Source organism: Polypterus senegalus, chromosome 2 (genome assembly GCF_016835505.1).
Source record: "Polypterus senegalus isolate Bchr_013 chromosome 2, ASM1683550v1, whole genome shotgun sequence".
In the NCBI taxonomy this organism is placed as follows: domain Eukaryota; kingdom Metazoa; phylum Chordata; class Cladistia; order Polypteriformes; family Polypteridae; genus Polypterus; species Polypterus senegalus.
Window position 1 is genome coordinate 308,875,421 of NC_053155.1, and position 24,988 is coordinate 308,900,408.

Genomic DNA, 24,988 nt, shown 5'->3' on the forward strand with positions numbered 1-24,988 from the left:
AGAAGGGCAAAAAAACTAAAATTGGGTTGGAGTCACTTCATCCTGGTAATGTGAACGCAGCCACAGAGACAAGTAGACGCCGGTTATTTAAATACAGACCTTTGAGACGTAGTAAGCAGTAGAAACTGGCATACTGCCCCTTCAGACAGACACCTTCGCCATTGACCTCCACCACATCCCTCTTGGTCACAAAGTCTCAAAAGGGACAACCCAAAGATTTGAACAATTCCCACACTTCTGGCAGATATAATGGAATTCTACGACGAGTACAGAAGTGGCATTAACCTGAAAAGGACTTTTTGTACCAGCATGTTTTGCCAGTGCAGCGAGCATACTGAAATCTGAGGAGGGTCATGGACTTGTCATTTGGGTTGACCCAAAAAAATGGAAACCCCGCATGAAAATGGAGTGCGCTTTAATATGCGAGTTTTCAAAGAAAACAAAAGTTCTAAGAGACCAAATAGCGAGCATCCAAATGGGAGGCACATCACTCACAAAAAAACGCTAAATTGAAAACGTGGACCACCTGCACTGCCAAAGACAAAGTGTTCAAGCGCAGGCAGAAACCTCACAGCACGGTCACAAAGGCTCGGCCACAACAGGAACCACCAAGAATTGAATTGGCATCTCCAGCGCCCGGCTTTAGCAAAAAAAAAAAAAAAGTATGCCAGGAGCTCTGCAAAGCTGGCATGACTGACAGTACTGCCACTCAGGCATCATTTGTATCCAAGGTTGCTGCAAAAAGAAACATCACCTTGTCTAAGAGCACAAACATCCTACATCTTGACATGTTTACATTTGGAGAAAGCCAGGAGATCCATCTTCAGCTCACAGTGTCTGCAGCGGGCCGTTAAACCCGTTAATCGTATGGCCAGCCGCCATGTGGGAGCCTGATAATTGGACTGCATTGTTCGAGAATAGCAAGTCATTTTGCAGGAACAGGCCCACTCGATGGTGCAAACAGGATTATTCCCTCCATACGCAAAGCTACACTAATTCAAGAGTAGTGTCGTACACACCAGGGTGAAGTCAGAATGCAGAATCTGTGGCCTCCCTATTCACCAGGGGCCTCGTTTATAAAACTTGCTGTGGATTGGAGTGTAAAAATACGCGCGTGTCAAAAAACTAGAAATATGCGTATGCCAGTCAGATTTATAAAAGCTAGTGTACGCACATTTCCCCTTCATAAATCACAGTCCCCTTGTAAATGTGCATACGGAATTGACCTCCTAAAAATGCAGTCGTGCTGCTGAAGAACTTCGTTGGCTGGTAGAGCAGCTGCCCACCATACCCACCGAGACCCCGCCGGCTGCATTCAAGAGTATTAGTGTCTGCTTCACAATACATTATATGCCACATTATAGTGTGCTGGGGGTCAAGGATGGGCATTGGGCACCACTGTCTGGGCGGGTATCACCTGGCACATGTAATGACGTGATTGCTGTTATAATGATTAGCACAGGCCATATGAACCACTGAGGGTTACCTCATCAGCAAGACAGCCACCACGTAGAGCACCGTCATGTCTGCCAAAGCCACTCTGCCTCAAACTAAACAGATCACAGGTGACCCAGGCCACTGAACTTGGATGTCACTGCTCCCCGCTGAAACACAAGCAGCTGCATTCCCGCCTTATTGCAAAGTGAGTGCAGCCATACATGAAGAACAGCAGACACTGCCAGAGACTGTCTGTTTGACGTCAGCAAAAACCCGTTGGGCTTTATGTATGAACCCCCGACAACTGGAGGTAGTGCCTCACTGACTGGGTCAGTTAATGGCCAGGATGGCGCTGAACTTGTCTGAGATACTCCTGACCTGTCAGCCTGTCAGATCCCTGCAAAGTGACAATAGGTAGCTGATACACACAGGCAAAACACGTAAAAGGTTCTTCAGTGCAAACACAAAAGCATTGGGCCTATTAAAAGGGAACTCCGATTGTCTGTGAGTCACATTCGTCACTACACCCGGTCCATGACTTGTGTGACAGCACTTCAACAAAGGCGGCACTAAGCCTTACTTGGTCCTTGATATAAATATATGGCTACGGGTCTTCATTAGGTTCTCCATCTCCTGTACATTTAAGTTCATGTTCATTGTCTTGAATACACAGTACAAGGAAATCCAGCAGAACAGCGGCAGTAATGCAATAAGACGAAAAAAGAAATATACATTATTATTATTATTATATGGCATGTATAAACTGCAGCTTATACACACACACACATAAACAGTATATATATATCTCTATATATATACACATACATACACACACAGTATATATCTATATCTATCTATACATCTATATCTATATATATAGCAAAATACCCGCTCTTGGCAGCGGAGAAGTAAAAAGAAAAGGAAACATTTTAATAATAACGTAACATGATTGACAATGTAATTGTTTTGTCATTGTCATGAGTGTTGCTGGCATATATATATATATATATATATATATATATATATATATATACACACACACACACACACACACACACACACATACACACGTGTACATATATACACAGACACATATACTATGGGGTGCCAAACAGACAAATACATTGATTTTCTGAATATATAAAGTCGCCGTCAGAATATATAAAGTCATCGCTGGAATATATAAAGTGAAAACTTGAATATAAAAAGTCAGTGTCGGTATATATAAAGTTAAACTTGTTTCTGAATATATAAAGTCAAAAGTTGAATATATAAAGTCAGTCATCGCTGGAATATATTAAGTCAAAAACTGAATATATAAAGTCTAGTTAGATTTAGTCATCTTTGCATTACTTTTTCTTTACCATAGAAATTTAAAGACTAAATTCAACTTCCATTCCTACCAAAGATATTTCTGGCGACTAAACAGAACCTACTTATATCCAAATTCGAGCTTTTGAGCCATCGCCTGCCTGCTTGAATAAGTCACCCTCGCTTCGCTCTTACTTTTTTACGTTCATGTAATCATGGCTAGTGGCGGAAAAATTATAAAATGGAAGGAGGATTACACTGAGTATGGCTTTACCAAAACAATTATTGATGGCGAATCGATTATTCATAAAGCTTGAATTGGTGATCTGTTTTTCTGTGTTAACCTCATATTTTTCATACTTCTTCTCAAACTAAGGTGGTGCGACGGTAAAATGAATTGGGATGCGCTGATCAATGTAATCGGTGTACCAGGAAATCATGCATTGACAAAAGCTCCCCTGTGCTTGTAATGCAAAGTGTGATTAAATGCATTATTTTTTAACGCGTTATGGAGCAAATGCATCGAAGCTTCTCAGCTGTGCTTGTGCTAAGAAAAGGAAAGATTTTAAACATAACGTAACACGATTGTTAATGTGACCTTTTGTAAGTAGTGCCTGGAGGATTCAGTGTGAAGAAACTCTAGAGACAGCGTGTGTATTAACTTGTGGATTTTTCTGTGAGTATTTGGTGGCAGTCTGACAAAGTTGCTTCGGAACACGGCGTTAGCCGCGGAGCTCAGCTCAGAGCGAAATGAGGTGAATGGGAGGGAGATGATGACGTGACTCCCCACCCGCCTTAACTGTCAATCCCCACAAACACAGTCTCTCAGAATTTGCATAAGCACACCCTTCACCTACAATTTTAACTTAGTTACAAAGTGATCAAAACTCTCGTTTATATCCTGCGTCCTCTCATTAAACTTGTATCCCGCATTACCCGTGGGCATGATAAACGCCAATGGCAGCCTGTCTATGAACTTAATTTAAACTTTAAGTTTACACCGTGCTTTGTTTCCGAAGTAGCAGCACTCATGAATATGGTAGTATATGCCACTCGCTCGCTTCTTATTGTTTCTCTGCCTTCTCAATTATATAATGCATGTTTTCTTCAGCGCTTTTTGGAGCTCCTCCTGGTTTTCTACGCACTGCGTTGACAGTCAGTTCACGTGATTACGTGGGAGGCGTGATGATGTCACACAAAACTCCGCCCCCCACGGCTTTCGAGCTCAACTCCATTATAGTATATGGAGAAAAATAGCTTCCAGTTATGACCATTACATGTAGAATTTCGAAATGAAACCTGCCCAACTTTTGTAAGTAAGCTGTAAGGAATGAACCTGCCAAATTTCAGCCTTCTACCTACACGGGAAGTTGAAGAATTAGTGATGAGTCAGTGAGTGAGTGGGTCAGTGAGTGAGTGAGTCAGTGAGTGAGTGAGCGAGTGAGGGAGGGCTTTGCCTTTTATATATATATATATATATATATATATATATTTATTATATAAGTATTCACAGCCTTTGCCATGAAGCTCCAAATTGAGCTCAGGTGCATCCTGTTTCCCCTGATCATCCTTGAGATGTTTCTGCAGCTTAACTGGAGTCCACCTCTGGTAAATTCAGTTGATGTGACATGATTTGGAAAGGCACACACCTGCCTATAGAAGGTCCCACAGTTGACAGTTCATGTCAGAGCACAAACCAAGCATGAAGTCAAAGGAACTGTCTGTAGACCTCCAAGACAGGATTGTCTCGAGGCACAAATCTGGGGAAGGTACAGAAAAATTTCTGCTGCTTTGAAGGTCCCAATGAGCACAGTGGCCTCCATCATCTGTAAGTGGATGAAGTTCGAAACCACCAGGACTCTTCCTAGAGCTGGCCGGCCATCTAAACTGAGCGATCAGGGGAAGAAGAGCCTTAGTCAGGGAGGTGACCAAGAATCCGATGGTCACTGTGTCAGAGCTCCAGAGGTCCTCTGTGGAGAGAGGAGAACCTTCCAGAAGGACAGCCATCTCTGCAGCAATCCACCAATCAGACCTGTATGGTAGAGTGGCCAGATGGAAGCCATTCCTTAGTAAAAGGCACATGGCAGCCCGCCTGGAGTTTGTCAAAAGGCACCTGAAGGACTCTCAGACCACGAGAAACAAAATTCTGTGGTCTGATGAGACAAAGATTGAACTCTTTGGTGTGAATGCCAGGAGTCATGTTTGGAGGAAACCAGGCACCGCTCATCACCAGGCCAATACCATCCCTACAGTGAAGCATGGTGGTGGCAGCATCATGCTGTGGGGATGGAACTGGGAGACTAGTCGGGATAAAGGGAAAGATGACTGCGGCAATGGACAGAGACATCCTGGATGAAAACCTGCTCCAGAGCGCTCTTGATCTCAGACTTGGGCGACGGTTCATCTTTCAGCAGGACAACAACCCTAAGCACACAGCCAAGATATCAAAGGAGTGGCTTCAGGACAACTCTGTGAATGTCCTTGAGTGGCCCAGCCAGAGCCCAGACTTGAATCCGATTCAACATCGCTGGAGAGATCTTAACATGGCTGTGCACCGACGCTTAACCTGATGGAGCTTGAGAGGTGCTGCAAAGAGTAATGGGCGAAACTGGCCAAGGATAGGTGTGCCAAGCTTGTGGCATCAAATTCAAAAAGACTTGAGGCTGGAATTGCTGCCAAAGGTGCATCGACAAAGTATTGAGCAAAGGCTGTGAATACTTATGTACATGGGATTTCTTTATTTTTAATAAATTTGCAAAAACCTCAAGTAAACTTTTTTCATGTTGTCTCTCCAGAGATGTTCAATCAGATTGATAGACAGACACACATATTGTGATGCATGTGCACCACACGTTCACCGTCCTGGTTTGCCTCAAGTAAGCAGTACCACAGTGCCACCCCAGCACGAGGCGATGATGGGCTGATGTCACTAACATTCTTGTCTCCTTTTCCCCCCTCACAGCATTGAGAAACAGACCCTTGAGGACAATGAAACCAAGCAAGCCGTGCCTCATTCGGTCCCACCAGTATAAAAGTAGATTGCTCCCAGAAGGCAGTGTGTCTCATTTTGGTGTTGACCTTGTTCATGTGCACATCAAGACCAAAACCTGCTGCCAAGCGATTCCTAAAGTGAAACTGCCCTTCACAAACAGCAAAACTCAAGGCCATTTTTTTGTAGTTTTTTCTTTATTTTTATTGAAAGTAAACTGGGTTTTGCAAATCTCCCATTTCACCACATCCCAAAGGTGCTCCATTAGACTGAGATCTGGTGACTGTGGAGGCCATTTCAGTCCAGTGAGCTCATCGTCATGTTCAAGAAACCCGTTTGAGATGATCTGAACTTTGTGACATGGTGTGTTATCCTGCTGGAAGGAGCCAGTAGAAGATGGGAACACTGCGGTCATAAAGGGATGTACATGGTCAACAACAGAAATGAGGTAGGCTGTGGCATTTAAACAATGCTCAATTGGTACTAAGGGGCCCAAAGTGTGCCAAGAAAATATCCCCCACACCATTACAACACCACCACCACCAGCCTGAACCACTGATACAAGGCAGGATGGATCCCTGCCGTCATGTTGGTGTTGACACCAAATTATGAACTGACCATCTGAGTGTCACAGCAGAAACACATCAGAGACTCATCAGACTAGGTAACGTTTTTACAATCTTCTGTTGTGCAATTTTGGTGATCCCATGCCAACTGTAGCCTCAGTTGCCTGGTCTTAGCCGACAGGAGTGTTTCTAGTGTGGTCTTCTGCTGCTGTAGCCCACCTGCTTCAAGGTTTGACGTGCTGTGTGTTCAGAGATGCTCTTCTGCATACCTCAGTTTTAACGAGTGCTCATTTGAGTTCCTGTTGTCTTTCTACCAGTCTGGCCATTCTCCTCTGACCTCTGGCATCAGCAAGGTATCTTCACCCAGAGATCTGCTGCTTACCACACTCTGGAAAACCCTTAGAGATGGCCGTGTGTGAAAATCCCAGTAGATCAGCAGTTTGTGAAATACTCCGACCAGCCTGTCTGGCACTAACAACCATGCCACATTGACACTCATTTAAAGGCTGGCATTAAAGCTTTGGACTGTGGCTGTGGTTTCAAATCCTGCTACTGACAGTGTGTGTGACCCTGAGCAAGTCACTTGACCCGTCTCTGCTCCTACTGGAACACCTAAAGTAATGCAACCAATTGCATCATAAATGTTGTAAGTCGCCTCAGATAAAGGCGTCAGCCGACTAAGTAAATGTAAATGTTAAATCTCCTTTCTACCCCATTCTGGTGCTCAGTTTGAACTTCAGCAGGTCGTCTTGACAATGCCTCACAGTAAAGGGATGAGGGGGTCGCATCCCGGGTCCTCCCTGTGTGGTAGTGCTTTGAGTAGCGAGAAAGGCGCTATATAAATGTAATGAATTATTATTATTATTATTACAAGCCTAAATGCATTGAGTTGCTGCCATGTGATTGGCCGATTAGAAGTTGAACAAGTGTACCTAATAAAGTGGCCGGTGAGTGTACGTGTCTAATACTTCAATCCATCCTGCCCCTTGCAGCGACGGCAATAAAAATCCTTGTAAACTGAACAATTCATTTTCAGAAGGGTGTCATTCATCATCTTCTGTTCATAACCCACCTCAAGGCTCCACTTGGCTGCACAGACGCCATTTTTTCACAGGCCTTTTCGGTTGGGCGCTTGTGCTTAATCCTTAAAAAGGATATTGGGAAGGCCAAAGGACAGTAACAGACAAATGGCATTAGAAGTCAACTCGGAGAGATTTGTTTTAGTATTTGAAATATCCATATCCGTAGGAATATTTTCATAATATCACATTTTCAAACTCGCTTGATCCAATTTAGTGTTGTGAGGGCCAAAGCCAATCCAAGCAGCGATAGATAGATAGATGGAAGTGAAAGGCACTATATAATGATAGATAGATAGATAGATAGAAGTGAAAGGCACTATACAATGATAGATAGATAGATAGATAGAAGTGAAAGGCACTATACAATGATAGATAGATAGATAGATAGAAGTGAAAGGCACTATATAATGATAGATAGATAGAAGTGAAAGGCACTATATAATGATAATAGATAGAAGTGAAAGGCACTATATAATGATAGATAGACAGACAGACACTATTAATCCCAAGGGGAAACTCATAAATTGTGCCTAAGGCACAAGACAGGAACCAGCTGTGTTTTGGGGTATACGTCAATCTCAGGGCAAGCCTGCGACCCCATAATGGCACTTTATGGGTGTGCCACTCCAAGGTAAATGTCTTTAGGACGTGAGAATTAATGAAACTATCTCAAGGAAATCTGCTCCGGTTCTGAGAGATGCATTAACAAGGCTAGGATTTGGACCCCCTCTAGGCACAATGATGCAGAAGTACAGGTAGCAGCCCTTGGTCCATTGTGCCATCCGTATTATTTAATCTTGCTTAATTCAATTCAGGGTCATTGGCAGGCCAAAGTCTTTCCCAGGAACCTTTCCAGCATTTGGGGTCAGTCCATCGTGGGACCCATTTATGCACACGTCTTCATTCACTCACAATAACGGCTATCGATTTATGACATGGCAATCAGCCTAACCTGCAAGTCTCAGAGTTGTGGAAGGAAAACCAAAAAGCACCAGGAGAATGCTGGGAATGCAAAACAGAAAAGCCATTTTGGAGATTGGACAGCACGGTAGCTGGTGCCACTGCCACCCGACTTTGTGATCCGATCATTGAGTGTGTGGTCTGTAGGTGCATCACTGTTGTCCTCAAGCACACCTCATCCAAGCCCCAGTCAGGTGAGCTGGAGACAGGAAACTTAGCAGGACAAGTGCCAGGCCAGCAGCACAGGGTGCCCCCAACACCCCTTAGGGGCAACAGTCAACTCCACACACTCTCTTTAAAGTCAAGAGCAGAAGATGCTGCCTGATCCCTTTCACCATAAGCGAGAAAGACGATAACTAAAGAAGACAGCGAGGACCTACACGTGTAAGCTTTAGTTTTTCGTTTTAGTTGGAAACTTTAACGTCGACATCTGAGGCGCCGTTCACTGCACGCCGGTTTTAGTGTTTCGCTTCAAAGAGAAGTCTTCTGAAAGAGAAATACAAATGACTGAAAGTCCTTATATTATGTGTTACAATAAGTATTAAAGGGGGCTTGTCCTCTTTAAATATATGGCAGTTGCCCAAACAAAAACAGAAAATACCCAAATTGACAATCCAGTCCAGGGTGAGGTGGGGGGCCAAAGCCTATTCCGGCAGTACCAACTCTAGAGACGGCAAAAACCAATGCATCGTGCAGAGCCACATGCCCACTCGATCATCCTAACATACACAGTTTAGTGAGGGGCAAGAACTCGGAGGAAACACCCCCCAAAAAAACACACAATGAGAAACGTCCTACAGAAAGGGGCCAGGTGAGGAAACTGAATCCGGGTGATACACACATTTACGTTTATCATTAGTGGCACTTCACGTTTCCTTAAATGTGTCAGTCAACAGCACATTACTTATTAAAGTATTCGTTATGTATTGCAGTATCAGCTTAAATACGTTATACAGACAGAAATATATACTTTAGTTGACCCCAAAACTTTACAGAAGCTCAATAAATCGTAATAAATAAGGTGTCTGTCCAGTTGCCGCTTCAACACATGGTGCGTCACACACATTTGTGGTAATAAAATGAGTTGCATTGTTCATTCCAACAGATGGCACTCCACATCATTAACACTGTGCTTAGAAATGGCTTCAAAGCCAAAGTAACATTACATGTCTTTTATCTTTGATGGTGATTTGCTAATCACAGTCGCTGATCTACGCCATATCAAATTATACACCGTATATACTCGCGTACAAGTCGGGTCTTGAAACTCGGAAAATCGATCATAAAAATCAGACCCCAACTTATACGCCTGTTCAAAAATACAACACTTACATTTTTATTTTTTTTACATCTTCTTGCCTCCTCTAATCAGTTTCTCAGACATGTTGAAGTTTGTTGCAGCAGCCCAGTTACCAATTTCTTTCTCCACTTCAACGACTTTTAATTTAAAACCAGCTTGATATTTTCTTCTGATCGAACGCTCCATCGTAGATAGGGGATGCTCTTACGATAAAGGTGTATGAGGGCGTGAGATACAAAAAACACGAAACGGTGCAAACGTCACTTCAGAATAGTTCAGGTGTCACCGTGTGGTCACGTCGGCACAAGACATAGGTATGAAAAGGCCGTGTGCTCCGTGCTTACTCTCTCAGGTCGGTGTTGGCAGATCGTAATCTCTTAGACCAATAGCAGGAGTTTTCCGCATTCGACTTATATGACTGACATTATAAAATGCCACAAATTATACAATAAAATCAAGTCCCGACTTATCCGCAGAAGAACTTAAACGCGAGTATGTACGGTAAGTGAAAATCGCAGCCCATGTCACATTTACCGACCCTGTGCCAATTCTTAACTTTTTTCTGAGCCCGCTGTACGAAGGGCTAACAGCTGTGGCAACTTCAGCAGCATCTCTGTCTTTTATTTCTTTTTTTACATTCTATTATGGTATGTAAAATACGAAACATCTGACAGACGAGCTGCTCTTTGGTTTGTGAGGTCCACAGACCCCAGCCTGCCTGATGGAGTTGGTGCTGTACTAGCGATATGTGTAGGGCTAATAGCTGTCGTGTGGTCAACTGCAGTCTTGGATGTTGGGAGAAATCGGGGTACCTGCACGAAACCCGCAGATGACATTTAGATTCAGCACAAATACATCTGTAGGATTTCAATGAAGAAAAAAAACGGGCCGCATTCATAGACGTTTCGCCCATGGTTTGTGGCAACCCTGCACTCCATATTGTAAGGAGAAGCTCTTGTACCATGTAACCTCCTAAAGCAGGAAAGGGTTGACAGAGGACGTCTTCTGGGAAACTTGATTTTATTTGCCAGCGTATATATGCTAGAGGTTCAAGGCTGTCTTACCAACATCGTAGGCCCCCCCTGGCAAAGTAGTGCACTGAAGCCCCCGTTTTGATAGCAAAACAAAACCCTACATAGGCATCAGAAACATTGTGGGCACCTATGGGACGCCTGGCCAGTGGCCATTGTGCCCATACGTTAATACGGTCCTTGGTTGCCACCTGTTTAAAATCATCAACATAGACCTCAGTGTTAGCAGTTGCAATGCACCATCTATTAGAATGGAGTTGCTAGTGTGTGACTTTTCTAAAATGCATTGCGTTTATCATTCCAACAGACGGTGCATCACAAACATTTATAGTAATTAAATGCATTACTACACATTTATATGATGTGCCATCTGTTGGAATGACAAAGCAATTTAGTACTACAACCAAATTACCAGATTAACCGGCCCAACTTTGGCCCCAGTCAGACCCCTTCACTTTCTGCACACTTTATTGTGTTGTAGATTTCATTTTAAAACTAGCTGTGCCATCCATCTAAGACATGTTGAAATCTAAGTAACTGAATGTTAACATCTGCAGTGCGTCATCTTTTGGAATGTATTTTGCAAGGTGTGCAGTTTTAAAAATTATTGGTTTTGTCATTCCAACAGATGGCGCATCACAAACATTTACAGTAATAAAATGCATTACTTGTGAATGTTTGTGATGCACCATCTGTTGGAATGAGACACGCAATGCATCTGTCTCTGTTAATCCTTTGTCACATTAGACACCTTTTGCACCGAGGTTCTGTCGTGTCCATCATTTATGTAATCTTAGCCTGCTGGTGGCAGTCAGCGCAATGGCAAGAGGACGATCACCTCATGTGACATACCTCCTGAGGCCATCAGCTCCATCCAATAAAATCTACATTGCAAAACATGATGCACTGCAATGTGTGCAGTTTTAAAATGCATTGCATTTATCATTTCAACAGACGGCGCATCACAAACATTTACAGTAATAAAATGCATTACTTGTGATGCACCATCTGTTGAAATGACACATGCAATGCATCCGTCTCTGTTAATCCTTTGTCACATTACACACCGTTTGCACCGAGGTTTAGTTCTGTCTTTCATTTACTGCATTCTCCGCCATTGTTTTCTTTCTTTTTTCCATTCTGTTTTAGCATATAAAACGCGAGACATCAGACAGATTAGCTTCTCTTCAATTTGTGAGACTCAAAACACGCGTGTTCCTTATTCCTCACCACTACATTCTATGCTTTGTGCTTCCAGATGAGCATTCATTGGCCGCCAGCTCTCCTGGAGAGCCCACCCCTCCGAACCTGTTTTGACTTTCTCGGACTGAGTCACAAACTAGTTTGTCTAGGTCGTTAGATATGTCACATTAATTAGGTGATCGTCACTTCGGGAGCGTGCCACCAACTGCCTCTGGCTGGCTAAGATTATGTAAATGAAGGCTATAACTGAAATGGCACCTAATGTGGTATGGGAATAACAGATATATGTGTGGCATTGCATTTGTCATTCCAACTGAAGGTGCATCAAACATTTATAGTATTGCATTTTATTACAACAAAGGTTTGTGATGTGCCATCTGTTGGAATGAAGAATGCAATGCATTTTATTGCACAATGCAATATGAAATGAAATACATTGTAATAGATGGTGCACTGAAAATGTCTAAGACGCATTGTAATCTATGTAAATCAGCATTGACAGGTGCCACACTCCAAGAGTTTTCCGTCTGTCACACAAAATCTCGCCAACCAATGGGCCTTGAGCCTTGATCTTGGTCTTAATTGAGAGCCTATGACGTGATAGATAGATAGATAGATAGATAGACAGAAGATAGATAGATAGATAGATAGATAGATAGATAGATGTGAATGGCACTATATAATGATAGATAGATAGAAGTGAAAGGCACTATATAATGATAGATAGATAGATAGATAGATAGATAGAAGTGAAAGGCACTATATAATGATAGATGGATAGATAGATAGAAGTGAAAGGCACTATATAATGATAGATAGATAGATAGATACTTTATTAATCCCAAGGGGAAATTCACATAATCCAGCAGCAGTATACTGATACAAAGAAACAATGATCAGTGAAATAGAGAAAAATAGAGATAAAAAGGTAAAAAGATAAAGTCATATAACATGTAATACGACCCACAAATCGAAGATGTGGGCAACTTTAGCCAAGTAATTGAGCTTTGAGTCCAATTCAAGACAAGTGGTGCTGGCACGGGCACACAGCATTACTGACAGGACAAAAAAAAAATGTGGCAACATCTGCTGACTGCAAAGCACATTGCTCAGGCCAACTGATTGTTTTCATTGCAAATGCAAGACAAACACACACCATTGGGACACAAAAAAAAGATGGCAGCACCCTTGCCAGAGTGCCCTAAAGTGCTGTGTTTCATGAGAAGCACATGAGGCACCTTTCACAGAGGACAGGTGGTCCGACTATTTCCTAGTATACAAATATTACAACAAACCACAAGCATCCAAACAAAAATAATAAGGGGAGCTGCTGTCATCCGATAACAGGCTTGGAGTTGGCAGGTCAAGTCAAACCTGCACAGGATGGCACCAAATAACATCCTCCTGGCAGTAAGGTGTGGTCAGATCTGCCCAGCTGTGCCACAGGTTTACATTTAAAGGCATTAACATTTGGAGAGAGCAGGACCAGCTTGTTGTGTCCACAAACAGAACACGCCGATAAGCCAAGAGAAGCGAGTGCGTTAGAAATGAGCAGAAGAAGTCAAAAGCGGAGTTCTGCGTAAATCCCAAAAGGGAGAACAACTAAGGTAAAGGCTGCCAGTCATGCACAGTGACGCCCATCACTTCTACAGGCACAAGCAGCAAGTCGGATGCAGTGGCCATCGGAGACCCAATCCCCTAAACATAAAAAAAATAAACTGGGGCCATTTTTACGAATGAAGAATAGCCATCATGGTTTGAGTCTCGTTGCTTGATAACTTGAGGAGGGCAGACTGGGTTTAAATTCTTCTTAGTTGAAGTTATAATATTTAATTGGGCTTTTACCTTGTGTATCTACTGTGCGTGATTTGTATCTTGATTGTACAGAAACTTGGAATACACAGTCAGACATTGGAGCACCACAAACCGAGATCTGATCTGCCATCAACACCGACGGACAGGGGCAGCCCATCCCTTCGTGTAAAAATAAAATCATCCATCCATTATTGAATATGTAAAGTGACAGGAAAGTGAAATACATCCCACTATGAACCAATCGCCAGGTCAACTCACCCGTATTCACTCAAACTCGGCCCGTTGCTCCCACATCATTTCCAAGTGCCAAAAGAGAACAACATGCCAAATGCACACAAAAGATGTCCCCAGTCTGTAACTGAACCCAGCGGCTGTAAGATGATAACAGTAGCCACAGCAGAATGCTAAGCCATTTTAAAATGTTCCTTTCCCAAATAAAAATATTAACAAAACACATCTCTAACAAGTACTGGGCCAGTCTTTTAAAATTTCAGGTTTTATTTTTCATTATTAAGTGTGTTAAGTGCACCTTGTAAGAAAAGGCCCACCCTCCTGCACTTCCTACAACTTCTGGGATAGACAACACACACTTAATGAATCCACAGATCTCTCGGCGGCTTGTATGTTTGGGAATCTCCGGCCATCCGGATTGGTTTTCCTGCCATAAGCCACGGATGCGAGAGGTCCCTCAGGACCATCATCAGACAGAAAAAAAAATGGCATGCTGGGCAAGGAAAGTAGACTGAAAATAACATTAAAGAGGAAATGCATCAGAACTCAGAAGTTCAAGTGTTACGAGACCCTACACTGGAATGAGATCCCTTCATTTGCAGATGAAGTCAGGTGAGAAAGGGCCGTTTATGCACCTTGTACTGGTCAGCTGAATGAATGAAACAGCGGGAGGCAGGAAACGAGTCGATCGGGGGAGCACAGGGTGGTAGTTTATTATCGGCCACCTTGTGATCGTCTCTTTGGTTTCATTTATTTGTGTGTCGCCTGGCCAGCAAATGGAAGGTACAACTGAGGGGAAGCACAGGTGAAATGATTCAAAATAAAACTGAGCAGCGACCTATTATGCATAAATAGGTTCATAAGCACAAAGACATGCTAGAAACCCGTCAAATCCGCTAAATAAAAAGTTTCAACGGGGAATCGTCCTAGCGTGGAAGGCCCTTCGTAAACACCGCCAGATGGAAAGCCGAAACAGGAGGTTTTCAAACCTGAAGTAATGGGGCAACAGGACAGCCTTAACAGGTGGGCAACAAACGTAGAAAAATGAGGATTCGATCTCCGTGTACTTCACGATCATCGGCTGGGCTTACGGTTGTAACGTAAAAGCAAAACTTAAAACCTACGTGAGAGATTTCCGTACCTGTAAGTGCAGCAGGTGCCCTGCCTGTTGCCGTCAATCAGGATAAACAGTCCGGGACAGACTTTCCAAAGGCCCGCCTAAAACGTGTACGGACACGGCAAGGAATGCGATCGCAAGAGGTGGCAGATACGCGGGACTCCCAGGCTCAGTCCTGGGGAGGTTTATCATCACCCCGTCCCATGAAGGAACCTCGAGAGGAGAGGGGTATAAAGAGCTGTCCCGTGTGCGACCCACGGCGAGGAACGGGACGCCCCAACCCTTCGCCCAGCCCTCCCACCGGTCGTGCTTCTCAGAAGCTGATGGCTTGTGATCCGATCTCTCCTAGCCGAGGCTAACCAAACCTCGCTCCAAGATGCACTTACGTATCTGTTGATGAGACTCCTGATGTAGCTGCAGTCCATCCTGTTGGTTCGTTCGTCCGTCCGTCCGTCCGTCCGTCCAGTCTCGTGTGCTCACTTTAGTCGCGGCTCCGGCTTAACTCTGAAGGAAGATCCATTGAGGCAACCAGCGGCGAGGTACAGCACGGCAGGGCTCCGGGGGGCCGAGCGGGCGCTCTCACTTAGTAGAGTAGCGCACCTCTATAAGGTTGCGGGGCAGTCATAGCCGGATGAAGCAAAGAAACTCATAGCCGGCGGGTCTTTGTTTCTTTAGCGTGGTTGTAGATTCGCTGCTCTTATCTCTCGCTCTCGGGCGGCGGCGAAGGTAACAACAGCTCGCTCTTGTTGTGCCGTCGCTTTATTCTCTCACTTCGTCTCCTGTGATTTGATCCAGTCTCGCCTGACAGCCGTCAGGGGGTTTATCTTTCAACGCGAACACGTCACGGGGAGGGGGCGTGGCGGTGTGTAAACGCTTCATGCGGTGGCACCGTCGAGTGCTAAGTGCGCACGCGCGCTTCCTAGCCGGTTGCCCTCCCTTCCTTCAGCATCTTTCACGAAGCGTAGTAGCGCGGGATTTAGACGTCAGGTGACAACCGTGGTGGCCAGTCGCGTGTAAGCGTCTATATATTTATTCCTTTTCCTAATAGAATTATTGCAATTTACTAAGATCACGAAGTTTGCCGAGCGCAGTGTCCTCAGGCGGGCTAGGAGCTGATGAACATCCGGCAAGTAGCTTACCCGGGCAAACTAAGGGAACAATTCCTTTTGTCGGAGTCGCTACGCCAATCCTTTCTTCATTCTCTCCGAAACGACAGCGCACATTCGCACGTATTTCAGATGTTGGGAGAAACCGGGGTACCCGCAGATAACATTTAGACTCGGCACAAATACATCTGTAGGATTTCAATAAAAAAAAGAAAATAACGGGCCGCATGCATAGACGTTTCGCCCATGGTTTGTGGCAACCCTGCACTCCATATTGTAAGGAGAAGCTCTTGTACCATGTAACGTCATAAATCAGGAAAGGGTTGACATTTCCTTTGAAGTCTAAAAGAGGATATCTTATGGGAAACTTGCTTTTATTTCCAAGTATATATATATATATATATATATGTTAGAGGTAACTCAGGTCCATCTTGCCAGCATCATAGCAAAACAAAAATATACATAGGCCTCAGAAACATCGTGGGCCCCTATGGTCCTGGGACACCTGGCCGGTGGCCATTGTGCCCATACGTTAATACGATCCTGGTTACTACCTGTTTAAAACTGAAATCATCAGCGTTGACCACAGCGTTAACATTTGCAATGCGCCATCTGTTAGAATCCATCCATTATCCAACCCGCTACATTCTAACTACAGGGTCACAAGGTCTGCTGGAGCCAATCCCAGTCAACACAGGACACAAGGCAGGGAACAAACCCCGGGCAGGGCGCCGGCCCACCGCAGGGCACACACACACACACCAAGCACACACTTGGGACAATTTAGAATCACCAATGTACCTGCACCTGCATGTCTTTGGACTGTGGGAGGAAACCCAATCAGACACGGGGAGAAAATGCAAACTCCACGCAGGGAGGACCCGGGAAGTGAACACGGGTCTACTAACTGCGAGGCAGCAGCGCTATCCACCGTGCCGCCGATCTGTTAAAATATTTTTTGTAATATGTGAGTTTTTAAAATGTATTCCATTTGTCATTCCAACAGATGGTACATCACAAACATGTATAGTAATTAAATGCATTACTACACATGTATGTGATGTGCCATCTGTTGGAATGACAAAGCAATTAAATGTAGTACTACAACTAAATTACCAGATTAACCGACCCAACTTTGGTCTCAGTTAGTTGGGATAATAGACAGGATTCTGCATGTATTCAGACCCCTTCACTTTCTGCACACTTTATTGTGTTGTAGATTTCATTTTAAAACTAGCTGCGCTATCCATCTAAGACAGGTTGAAATCTACGTAATCAAATGTAGACCGCAGTGTAAACGTATGCAGTGCGTCATCTTTGGGATTGTATTTTGCAATGTGTGCAGTTTTAAAATGCATTGCATTTGTCATTCCAACAGATGGTGCATCACACAAATTATAGTAATAACATGCATTGCTGTCAATGTTTGTGATGCACCGTCTGTTGGAGTGACACATGCAATGCATCAGTCTCTGTTAATCCCATGTCACATTAGACACGTTTTGCACCGAGTTTCAGCCGTGTCCTTCATTTATGTAATCTTCGTCAGTTGGAGGCTGTCGGCAAAATCCCAAGAAGACAATCACCTCATGTGACATACCACATGAGGCCATCTAGTCATCAACTGCATCTGATAAAATCTAACGGGTTTGATTTTCTTGTTAGTCAGAAGGGCAGGCGGTGTACGCAGATGAGCTGACCAACAAATGGATGCTCGTCTGGAAGTACAATACATAGACAGTCGCAACAAGGAATAAGAAACACGTTCTGATCCTCACTAGCAGAGGAGAAGCGCGTCTGTCTGAGGTCTCAAGTTTTATGCAGTAAAACAGAATCGCAAAAAGAAAAAAAAATAAGGGTGGAGGCCGCGACTGAACACAGCACAGCTGTTAACCCTTCGCACAGCGCCGGTACGGCTCCGGCTCCATCAGGCAACACGGGGTCTGTGAGCCTCACAAACAAAGGAGAAGCTCATCTGCCTGATGTCTCGTGTTTTACACTCCATAACAGAATGGAAAAAAAGAAATAAAAGGCAGAGATTGCAGCTGTTAACCCTTCATACAGCACCGATTCTGTCAAGCAGCAGGCAGAAAAAAGTGGTGAGCTGAACTGCGCTGGAAGATCGGCACTCTGTCAGTAAATGTCACAAGATCAGCAACTGTGATGGGGAAATCTAACATACCCCAAGACAAAAAGTCACGTCATTTAGACATCGGCTTTAAATGCAATTTAGTATGGGATTCTTAAAAGGAGTGTTAATGTTTGTGATGCGCCGTCTGTTGGAATGACAATACAATGCACTTTATTGGTACAAATGTTTGTGATGTGCCATCTGTTGACAGAGACATAGCAACCAGACAGACATGAAGAAATACAGACACTGGTCCTTTTATTAAGGTGGATACACACACACACCTCATTAAGGCGCTATATAACCTAACATGGGCGGCACGGTGGCACAGTGGTAGCGCTGCTGCCTTGCAGTTAGGAGTCCCGGGTTCGCTTCCCGGGTCCTCCCTGCGTGGAGTTTGCATGTTCTCCCGTGTCTGCGTGGGTTTCCTCCCACAGTCCAAAGACATGCAGGTTAGGTGGATTGGTGATTCTAAATTGGCCCTAGTGTGTGCTTGGTGTGTGGGTGTGTGTCCTGCGGTGGGTTGGCACCCTGCCCTGGATTGGTTCCTGTCTTGTGGCCTGTGTTGGCTGGGATTGGCTCCAGCAGACCCCCATGACCCTGTATTCGGATTCAGCGGGTTAGAAAATGGATGGATGGATAACCTAACATTCTGTTAGCCTTCTTAATGGCTTCTGAACACTGTTTGGCAGTTGATAGTGTCGAGTCCACTACGACTCCTAAATCCTTCTCATAAGGTGTGCTCTCAATTTTCCGACCGCCCATTGTGTATTCAAACCTCACATTTTTACTTCCTATGTGTAATACTTTACATTTACTGACATTAAATTTCATCTGCCACAAATCTGATCGACGTCTGTCTGCTGTCCAAGTCCCCTCGTGATGATTTGACAGATTCCAGATGATCTTCAGACAGATGATGTTTCATTGATGTTAGGTAGATTGTCCAGAGGGGACTGGGCGGTCTCGTGGTCTGGAATCCCTACAGATTTAATTTTTTTCTCCAGCCGTCTGGAGTTTTTTTGTTTTTTTCTGTCCCCCCTGGCCATTGGACCTTACTCTTATTCGATGTTAATTAATGTTGACTTATTTTATTTTCTTATTATGTCTTTTATTTTTCTATTCTTTATTATGTAAAGCACTTTGAGCTACTGTTTGTATGAAAATGTGCTATAGAAATAAATGTTGTTGTTGTTCTTGTTGTTATCTGCCGCCAATCCTCCTCTCTTGGTATCATCTGCAAACTTCACCAGCTTGTTATTTATATTGCAATCCATATCATTTATATATTACAAATAGGAAGGGTCCTGGCACTGCCCCCTGCTGGACAGCCTAACATCACCCAATTCTGATGAGGTTCCTCGCACCAGTACCCTCTGCTTCTTGTGTTTTACTCAATTCTGCGCCGATCTACAAACAACACCCTGAACTGACACTTCTTGTTTTTGGTACTGAGCACTGCGTTTAGAATACATCTTTTATTTTAGGAAGTCACTACACACTGGAGAGGATTTGAAGGAATGTAAAATGGCAAATATCATCCCGTTATATAAAAAGGGTGACAGGGCAGATCCAAGCAACTACAGGCCAGTAAGCTTAACATGCATCACAGAAAAATGAATGGAAGGAATTATTAAGGATAAGATTGAGCAACACATGGCAAGGACAGGAGTTATTCTGAACAGTCAGTGTGGGGTCAGAAGAGGGAGGTCGTGTTTTACTAACATGCTGGAATTCTATGAGGAGGCAACAAAAGGATACGATCAAAGTGGAGCAGATGAGATATTTATCTGGACTTTCAGAAAGCATTTGATAAGGTGCCACATGAGAGATTGGGCATCAAATTAAAAGAAGTGGGAGTTCAGGATGATGTTTTTAGATGGGTGCAGAATTGGCTCAGACACAGGAAGCAGAGGGTGATGATAGGAGGGGGACCCTATTTGAATTGGCTGATGTTAAGAGTGGTGACCAGCAGGGGTCAGTGCTGGGGCCGCTGCTATTTTTAGTATATATAAATGATTTAGATAGGAATATAAGTAACAAGCTGGTTAAGTTTGCAGATGATACCAAGATAGGTGGATTAGCAGATAATTTGGAATCCGTTATATCATTACAGAAGGACTTGGATAGCAGACAGGCTTGGGCAGATTTGTGGCAGATGAAATTTAATGTCAGTAAATGTAAAGAATTACACATAGGAAGTAAAAGTATTAGGTTTGAATGCACAATGGGCAGTCAAGAGTCCACCTTATGAGAAGGATTTAGGAGTCATAGTGGACTCCAAGCTATCGACTTCCCGATGATGTTCAGAAGCCATTAATGAAGGTTATATAGCGCCTTGATCTGTGGAGTACAAGTCACAGGAGGTTCTGCTCAACCTTTATAACACACTGGTGAGGCTTCATCTGGAGTTCTGTGTGCAGTTTTGGTCTCCAGGCTACAAAAAGGACATAGCAGCACTAGAAAAGGTCCAGAGAAGAGCGACTAGGCTGATTCCAGGGCTACAGGGGATGAATTATGAGGAAAGATTAAAAGAGCTGAGCCTTTACAGTTTAAGCAAAAGAAGATTAAGAGGTGACATGATTGAAGTGTTTAAAATTATGAAGTGAATTAGTCCAGTGGATCAAGACTGTTATTTTAAAATGAGTTCATCAAGGACACGGGGACACAGTTGGGAACTTGTGAAGGGTAAATTTTGCACAAACATTAGAAAGTTTTTCTTTACACAAAGGACGACAGACACTTGGAATCAGTGACCAAGTAGTGTGGTAGACAGTAAGACGTTAGGGACTTTCAAAATTCGATGTTTTTTTCGAATAAGTGGGCAGGACTGGCGAGCTTTGTTGGGCTGAATGGCCTGTTCTCGTCTCGATTGTTCTAATGTTTATAAAGATCCTGCATTTGCCTTTATCACTAGCCGGGGTTTGACCGCGATATCCCCCTTTGGTACGCATTGTCAAAAATGCTTTGGGAACATATTGGGACTTGTGTGCTGTGAGTACCAGGGGGTCACCCTTGAGCCCCGACCACCAGACACAACTCAACCAAACAAGAGTTTCAGGTGAAATAAAAGTGAGTTTAATTTTATATTAATTGCTTTACAGAGTTCAGTCTTTCCAGCCCAATAATAAGGCACAATTAGTCACCTTCCGGCTCCTTTCATCACTCCCCCATGATCATCGTCTGCTGCCCCCCAACTCTGACTCCTTGGTGCAGATGAGGATATCTTGGGGTCAAAGCACATCCTTATCAGAAACACTTCTGGGTCAAGCAGAAGTTTGCCTGCAGCTCCCCCTAGTGGCACTCAAGCATCCCAACAGGGCATCCTTTTAGGTCTTCAACTCCCAATATGGCCAGCAGAGTTACAAATAGAGGTTCCACCAGAGAGATGCTGCCACCTTGTCTGCAGGGGGAATACATGGCCCTGGGAAGCAGTCTTCCTCTGTCCTTCCATTATGGCCTCCAGACCAGGAAAGGTACCAGCAACCAACGCGGCCGGGATGCCTGTCCATCCACTCCATCACTTGCATTGCTTTGGCAGTCCCAGTTCACGACATTTGGATTTGTTGGTCTTTATTGTTGCCTTTTTTGAAAACTTAAAAAAAAAAAATTCTTGATGCTCTTTAAATATAAAGTGTTGTTTTTGGTATTTGGGGCCAGGGGTTTTACAGAAGCCTGCTACTTGAATTTGGGTGTAGCATACGTTTGTGATGAGACAGAATCTCTGGAGTTATTGTGAATGATTACAAGACAAGGAGATAATAACACGAGCCAGAATTGTAGTCTGTGTCAGGCAAGGTGTGACAGCTAGGGGGCACCACTGAGCCCCGAAACTCCGGAAACAACTGCCACACACAGACAGTCACGGGTTCAAAACAGAGAGGCGTTTATTATAAAATACCTCACAACAGGTTACACAAGCGCAAATACACACAATAGTCTTCATCGTTTCCACCTTCCATCTCTTCTCTGTCCAGTCCACTTCCCTCCAGTGAGTGTTGCCTTCTTCCTTCCTCCCAGCTCTGATTCACTGGAGGAGTCTGGACAGAGTCCATTATAATGTCGGACCCGGGAGTCCTGCCGATCCCAGGGCCTAGCCGAAAGGAAGCAACCTCCCTGGCAGCTTCCATGGGACCCAGCAGGGCTGACTCTCAGCACTACAACTCCCATCATGCCCCTCAGGGTCCCACATGGTTACTGATGGGGGGAATGAAAATATACAAATTTAGGAGCTTTCCCCCACTGCTCTCTTGTCTTGTCCTCCCATCCAGGTAAGGGCCTCACTCTCATCCTGGCTGGGATGCCAGATAATCCTGCTTGGCAATTACAAAGAATTAAACTTGGAGATCATCAAGCAACCAAACCACTGAGACAAACCAGGAATCAAAGGCAACTACAACAAACCCAGCAGATGGCCTGCTTAGACTTGAACCTGTGACTACCACGAGAGATTGTTGTTTATTTGTTATCCAGCCGAAGGATAACCTCGACCTGCACCACTGCCATATTTATACTGGAGGTACTGGTGAGCAATGGGGTCATAAGGTCGCTGGAAATGGGTGTGTGGCCCTCCTTATATCTCAGCAAAGAGAGGAAGGTCCAAGTCTTTACAGTCCTGGCACTTTCTGGTTGTAAGACATGGACACTATCCAGTGACCTGAGATGAAGACTGCACTCCTTCATGTGTGTCTCTTTGGAGAATCCTTGGGTCCCGCTGGTTTGACTTTGTGTTGCTCACGGAGTCCCAGATGAGGCACATGACCTGCATTGTGAGGGAGCGTCAGTTACGGCACTATGGCCAGGTGGTGTGATTACCCGAGGGTGATCCAGCTTGTAAGATCCTCATTGTTGAGGACCCGAGTGGCTGGACCAGGCCAAGGGGTCACCCACGTAACATCTGACTCACAGAGTCCCAGATGAGGCTCATGACCTACATTTTGAGGGAGCGTCAGTTTTGGCACTTCAAGCCATGTGGCGTGATTACCCAAGCGTGGTCCGGCTCCTTGTTGAGGACCCGGCTGGCTAGACCAGGCCAATGAGAAGCCCATCTATTCTGTGTTACGTATGTGTAGGAGTTCATTCAACTGCAACATTTGTCTTACTGGAATACTCCACCCAAAATGATATTGCTCTGGATGTTCTTAGCAGCCGTGCGTCTGTCTGTGGTAAGAGTGTCAAACTCGTCGAGAGCTTTACTTACCTTAGCAGTGACATTCGTATCTCTGGTGACTCTTCTTATGAAGTCAGTAAATGGATTGGGCAGCATGGGGGGTCATGAGGTCTCAGGAAAGGGGGTATGTGGCACTCCTGATATCTCTGCAAAGCGACGAAGGTCCACGTTTTTACAGACCTGGTGCTTTCTGGTTGCGAGACATGGATGCTATCCAGTGACCTGAGATGAAGACTGGGCTCCTTCATGTGTGTCTCTTCAGATAATCCTTGGGTCCCGCTGGTTTGACTTTGTGTTGGTCATGGAGTCCTGAATGAGACACGTGACCTGCATTGTGAGAGAGCGTCAGTTACGGCACTACGGCCATGTGGCACGACTACCCGAGGGTGATCCAACTCGCAAGACCTTCATTGTTGAGAGGCTGGACCAGGCCAAGGGGACGCCCCCATAACATCTGGCTGTGGCAGATAGAGGGTCATTTCCCTACTGGACCTTGTGTCTGCTTTAGGGGGTTCCCAACTGGGATCCCAAGCTGAAATTAAAGTGTGCAATGACAACTCTGGTTTCAGGCCTCTCTTGTATTCACACCCTCGCTGGGATTCCAATTAATGGTTTAGGTGTGTTTTCTCATTTTTGATTTACGTTAGTGTTACTTTTGTTGATTATTCTTTGTTTTTGGTTAGTGTTCATAGTGATCAAGTATTGAACTGTAAGGAAAAATGTTGGGGCGCCAACCTGGTCGTCCTGTTTAATTCTGCTGTGAAGCAAAAGCAAAAAAAAAACAAAACAAAACAAAATGGGCCACAATGCCCACCAATACAAGAAAGTCTCTGGGGAAACAAAATGCTGCCAAGCTTAATTAAGCTTAGTAAAGGAGCTCCGTCCTGCGGCGCGCTTGGTACAAAAAAATGACCGCCTGCCTCCTTATAGGTTGGGGACCGGAAGGGGTGGAGTCAGTTACTCTCACTTTACAGCAGAGGGAAGAAAAGAGGAGAAGGTCAGAGCCGACGCCCCCTCTCATCCTGTTAGTGCATTCCTCAGAGGAGCGGTCAGAATGTTCTAGAGATGCCCATGCATGACACTGCGAGTGTAAGCTCTCTGGGTTATGTTCCATGTGTTTTGTGGGTGGTCCCGCCTGCCAATCGCCCTATAAATCCAGAGGGTCTCCCACAGTTCCTGACAGTTCATTCTGCATTCTTTTTTACAGTGCCTTGTGCTTATTTTGATTTATCAGATTTTTTTGACTTTCTTTCATGACTTTGCCTTTGGAATTCTGTTTCTGGACTTTGCATTTTTTTCAATGCACATTTCTCATTGTGACCAAAACTTGTAAATGTAATGCTCGATCAAGAATTTGGTTCAAATTTGCAATGTATCAGGAGGAGAATCCAGAAGCCGATGGAAACGGAGAGTAGCACCACTTATTTATTTTGACATTTGGGCACCGTCAGGTCTCCTCTTAATCTCTCTTTGCGTAAACTTAAAAAGGCTCAGCTCTCTTAATGTTTACTTGTAACTCGTGTCCTGTAGTCCTGGAAT

At 44.3% G+C, this 24,988-nt stretch overlaps 1 protein-coding gene across 5 annotated transcripts in view; it reads right to left on the reverse strand.

Annotated features, from left to right (window-relative positions):
- The window catches only part of atp11a (ATPase phospholipid transporting 11A), a 237,568-nt gene extending 221,691 nt beyond the window's left edge, over positions 1 to 15,877 (reverse strand). For 3 of the 5 annotated variants that reach the window (XM_039745895.1, XM_039745894.1, XM_039745893.1), the window contains exon 1: positions 15,429 to 15,877. In XM_039745895.1, the coding sequence (XP_039601829.1) occupies positions 15,429 to 15,467 (39 nt within the window). In that variant the 5' untranslated portion in view covers positions 15,468 to 15,877. The remainder of the gene's footprint in view (positions 1 to 15,428) is intronic. The other 2 variants (XM_039745892.1, XM_039745891.1) reach the window with 1 other exon arrangement.
- Between the last annotated feature and the right edge of the window lie 9,111 nt (positions 15,878 to 24,988).